This window comes from Tinamus guttatus, unplaced genomic scaffold (genome assembly GCF_059628265.1).
Source record: "Tinamus guttatus ecotype Peru unplaced genomic scaffold, ASM5962826v1 Tinamus_guttatus_pri_ptg000618c, whole genome shotgun sequence".
In the NCBI taxonomy this organism is placed as follows: Eukaryota; Metazoa; Chordata; class Aves; order Tinamiformes; family Tinamidae; genus Tinamus; species Tinamus guttatus.
This window is the reverse complement of record NW_028289152.1, coordinates 986,508-990,726: the sequence shown is the minus strand read 5'-3', so window position 1 is coordinate 990,726 and position 4,219 is coordinate 986,508. Positions and strand designations below refer to the sequence as shown.

General features: G+C 42.7%; 1 protein-coding gene across 1 annotated transcript; it reads right to left on the bottom strand.

The window, feature by feature from the left end:
* Positions 1 to 977: 977 nt before the first annotated feature.
* On the bottom strand, positions 978 to 1,928 carry LOC148592343 (olfactory receptor 6M1-like). The gene has a single exon (XM_088535176.1). The coding sequence runs from the start codon at positions 1,926 to 1,928 to the stop codon at positions 978 to 980; it is 951 nt and encodes a 316-aa protein (XP_088391302.1).
* Between the last annotated feature and the right edge of the window lie 2,291 nt (positions 1,929 to 4,219).

The window sequence follows — 4,219 nt, the reverse complement described above, 5'->3', positions numbered from 1 at the left end:
GCAGATAGCCTTAAACTCTGATGAAACCAGGACGAGAACAGCTGTTTATGATATACGCTTACAAAAGCATTCACATTATCCAAGTGAAAACCACAGGGTAGTTTTCCTAAGAGAAGACTTGAATTCACAAACACACAAAGTTTTAATATTTCTTTGTTTGTTTTCCTGGCATACTTACTTTTTTTTTTTTTCTTTTAGGTTTATTTTTGGAGTTCTATGCCAAATGCCAAATTTTGGAGTGCTATGCCAAATCTCCGAGATAAAAATAGGATTTTAGGAGGGGAAAGTGGTCAGCATCTGATTCTTAATCTACCTACCTATGCATATGAATGAGTAGGAAGATTTGAATTTTTACTCATTGTTCCCATCCTTTCCTTAAAAGAGAATCTTTCTATTACGGGCACAGATCTGATTTTGAATTCTTCCGTCTCACTGTTCAGTTTCTCCCTCTCTTTCTGGCACTCCTCAGCATTTCTTCTCTTTCTGCATCTAATTTTTGAGAGCCTCCCATCTTATTTCTATCAGCTATAGCTTGTACTTCAAAGAAGAAGCATTAACTGATGTTACTCTCCAGCAGAACACTTTATTTGAAACTTGAAAACTTCATTTGAAAACATGACTATATGATGAAAATTTAGTAAAACTAGTAATAAAAATTGACAGCAATTTCTTTTCACTTTACCACTCCATTTTGAGTAGTCTTTCTGTTCCTTTCAGTCTTAAAGCCTTTTGTTCTGATTAGGAGACTGTTTTGTGCCCAACAACCACATAGCACCACACAGACATCCATCACTGCCTAAAGTGCAGGAGAATATTGGTGGGGCCTGACACAACAGTGCTGCCGTGAAGCTGACCTTTGAGACATGCTATTCCTCAACATTGGCTGTAACAGGCCACATTCTGACGGAAGACACCATGAATGCTGAGATCCTGTTGAGATTTGTCAAGGACTGACTTCCTACAAGCCACAATGATTCTCATGGCTTTCTGGCCTCCTCAGCCATCCCCAGGCAATGGTGCCAAGCATTTTTCCAGGCTTCTTTCATTTGCTGATTCCTTAGGCTGAATATGAAGGGATTTAAAAGAGGAGTCACAATGCTGGAGAGAACAGAGAGGATTTTGTTGAAGTGTCCAGGGTTCATGTGGGAAGGCCTGACACAGATGAAGATGGAGATGCCAAAACGCAGGGAAACAACAGTGAAATGAGAAGCACAAGTGGCAAAGGTTTTCTGCCTGCCCTGGGCAGATGGGATACGGACTATGGTCAAAATGATCCAGGTGTAGGAGAACACAGTCAGTGCCAAGGAGCCGAGGAGCAGGAGAATGGACACCACAAAAGCCCTCAGCTCAGCAACCCAGATGTCCGCGCAAGCGAGGTGCAGGAGAGGTGCACTGTCACAGAAGTAGTGGTCAATGACATTGGGACCACAGTATGGCAGCTTGGCTTTCAGGACTGCTAATGGCAAGATCAAGACCACGCCACCCACCCACACACCCAGGAGAAGCTGGCCACACATCCTTTCCGTCATGATGGTGGGATATCTCAGGGGGTGGCATATTGCCACGTAGCGGTCATAGGACATGATGGCTAAGAGGATGAACTCTGTTGCAGCCAGGGAGAAATATAAGTAGAGAAGGCTAAAGCAGCCAGCAAAGGAGATGGTCTTCTTCTCTGACAGGAAGTTTGCCAGCATTTTTGGAACAACAGAGGAAGTCATGGACATCTCAATGAAGGACAAATTGCTGAGGAAGTAATACATGGGAGAATGGAGATGGCAGTCTGTATAGACCAGTACAATGACAAGAGCATTTCCCAAGACAGTCACTAAATAAACGAGCAGGAACACCACAAAGAAGATGATCTCCACTTCATAGCGGTTTGGAAATCCCACGAGAACAAACTCAGTCACAGGCGTGATACTCCCCATCCAAATGTGCTTTCTGTCATGGTGAGAGGAAGAGAGCAACACAGTTTCTTTGAATATTCAATTCATTCATTCATTCAAAAAGAAATCTTTCCTCACTACTTATATCTCCATTTCTCCATTCCTCCCCATTCCTCAAATATTTGTTGTTGTTCTTTCCTTCAAAAAAAAAAAAAAAAAAGGCGGGGGAGGAGAGATGGATAAATGTAAGATGCAGGTCTTTGCTGCCAAGGTCCTTCCACCTCTGTAACAACCAGTCAAAATTGCCATCAAATCACAATATGCAATGCATTCTTTTCATGCTACATTTCCAACTTCCCTATTTGCAGGTCATGCATGCACAAAGCAGCAAAAACAGCTGCAAGGAAAATATTCTCCTCTTATGCTTGTGCTTTTGCACTTACCTTCTGCACAAAGAACACCCCATATATTTACATTTGATAACTTGCTGAAGCTATCTGTGTCCAAGCTCCCAAAGAGCTCTGCAGTTTCAGGAACCTGTGGAGTTGCAGCATTCTTCTGTTCCAGCAAATTGTGGAGAGATACAGAATAGAAGTGGATGCATCCTACATTCCCAGTTTATTTTGTAACAGCAGAGGAACTCACTTTCTAACAGAGTTACAGCATGGCCCAGAGAAGGACAAATACAAAGGAGCAATCCCATGATATAGTAAGCCACAAGACTCAGAGTATTAGAGTAAAAAACATTTTTCACCCCTGCTGATGGTATAAGCAGAGCTGTTATATGTGGGCTCTGATAATCTGAACACCATAGCATGAGAACTGAAACACACATTCTGTAGTTTGTGCAAGCTCTAGCTGCTAAAACCTACGGGAGAGAACCTAGTCATCTTGAGAAAACTGAAGCAGTTTATAACTTTGAAACCACCCAAAGCATGTTGTCCAGAAGATAAAGTTCAGGAGGAAGGCGGAAGTCTTCTTCTTACGTGTGTTTTTATTTTCTTTTTTAATGAATTATTTATTTTTAGTGAAGACAGCACATTTCAGAGTGAGCCAATTATACCTGATAGACAGTCTTAGAAATGACATAGAGATGATAATTGGCTCCCTTAGAAACATTTGAACCTTGAAAGCTGGCAATTTCTGACTCAGGGGATTCAGGCAGACAAGTCTCACCAGAAGTTTGCAAAAGTAGAAAACTTTTCTTCTTTGTAGGGAACAACAGCATTGTCCAGTATTTCTGATGAAAAAACGATCACTTCAAGGGTCTTGTCTTTCAGAGACACCATAGTAATGAGGAGAATCATCTCACCTAATGGAGCTAATATGGAAGGATCCCACCATGGGCTTTTCCAAGATATGGTCTATCTATTTGAGGCTAGAATGCGGCTAGCTGAGGACTCGTATGTTGACGCTTTTCACATTCACTCCGATTAACACTAGAAGCAGATATCCTTAATGGCATATGGTGGTCTCCTGGGCAGTCCTCCTGTGCTCTTGGACACAAACAACATATTTTTTTTTGTATGTATCTTTGTTGTGCTTCCCTCATCAATAGGAAAAAGTCTCTGGTTTGATGCTGTTAAGGCTGAGGCTGTATGTCCCAGCTTGCTGTATGACAGCCTCTAGGGACATTTGAGAGTGTGAATTTGTTGGGGAGGTCTCACAGAACTCTCCTATGTGACAACAGCCTATACAACTGGAGTGCATCCTGGGACACTTACTTGGCAATGTGCTCATCTTTTCCCTCTGAGGGGTCCTATTCCAGACAGAGGCCTGGAGAAAGGCAGTGGCCAGCACGTCAAGGGGAGTTGCTACTGCCTCAGACTCACAGATGGCAAGGCCCCATTTTGAATACTGATCCCAGTTATGGGCTTCCAGACCAGGAAGGATGAGGGAAACTTTGGAGAATCCAGCAGGAAATGGTAAGGTGCCAACTGCAAAACTCCATTGAGGCAATATTGGGGCATCAGATCTTTTTTAGTGCGGTAAAGAGGAGGCTAAAAACACTACATCAGAAGGTGCTAAGAGACGTGTCCAACATCCTTTCAAGGCATCTGTCATCTATGTCTATTGTCTTTATAATGCTTGGAGATTAGAGGAGAACTGAGATGATGGGAGGAAAGCAAAATTTGCACTCACCGTCAAAAATGACTATAAGGATGATGTGCGAACTAAAGCTCAATTAAGCTCAGTGTGGTGCCTAGGAAATTCTTGGAGTCCTCCTGGAAGATATTTCTGGGCAAATAAAGGAAGAACAGGCAGCGTGGAGTGACCAAGGTTACATCCTACCCATCTGGCTTTCCTGCCTGCTGGACCTATGTGTCTTACAT

Coding starts and splice junctions, on each gene's coding strand:
- LOC148592343 (XM_088535176.1), bottom strand. CDS start 1,928: ATGGGGAGTATCACGCCTGTGACTGAGTTTGTTCTCGTGGGATTTCCA.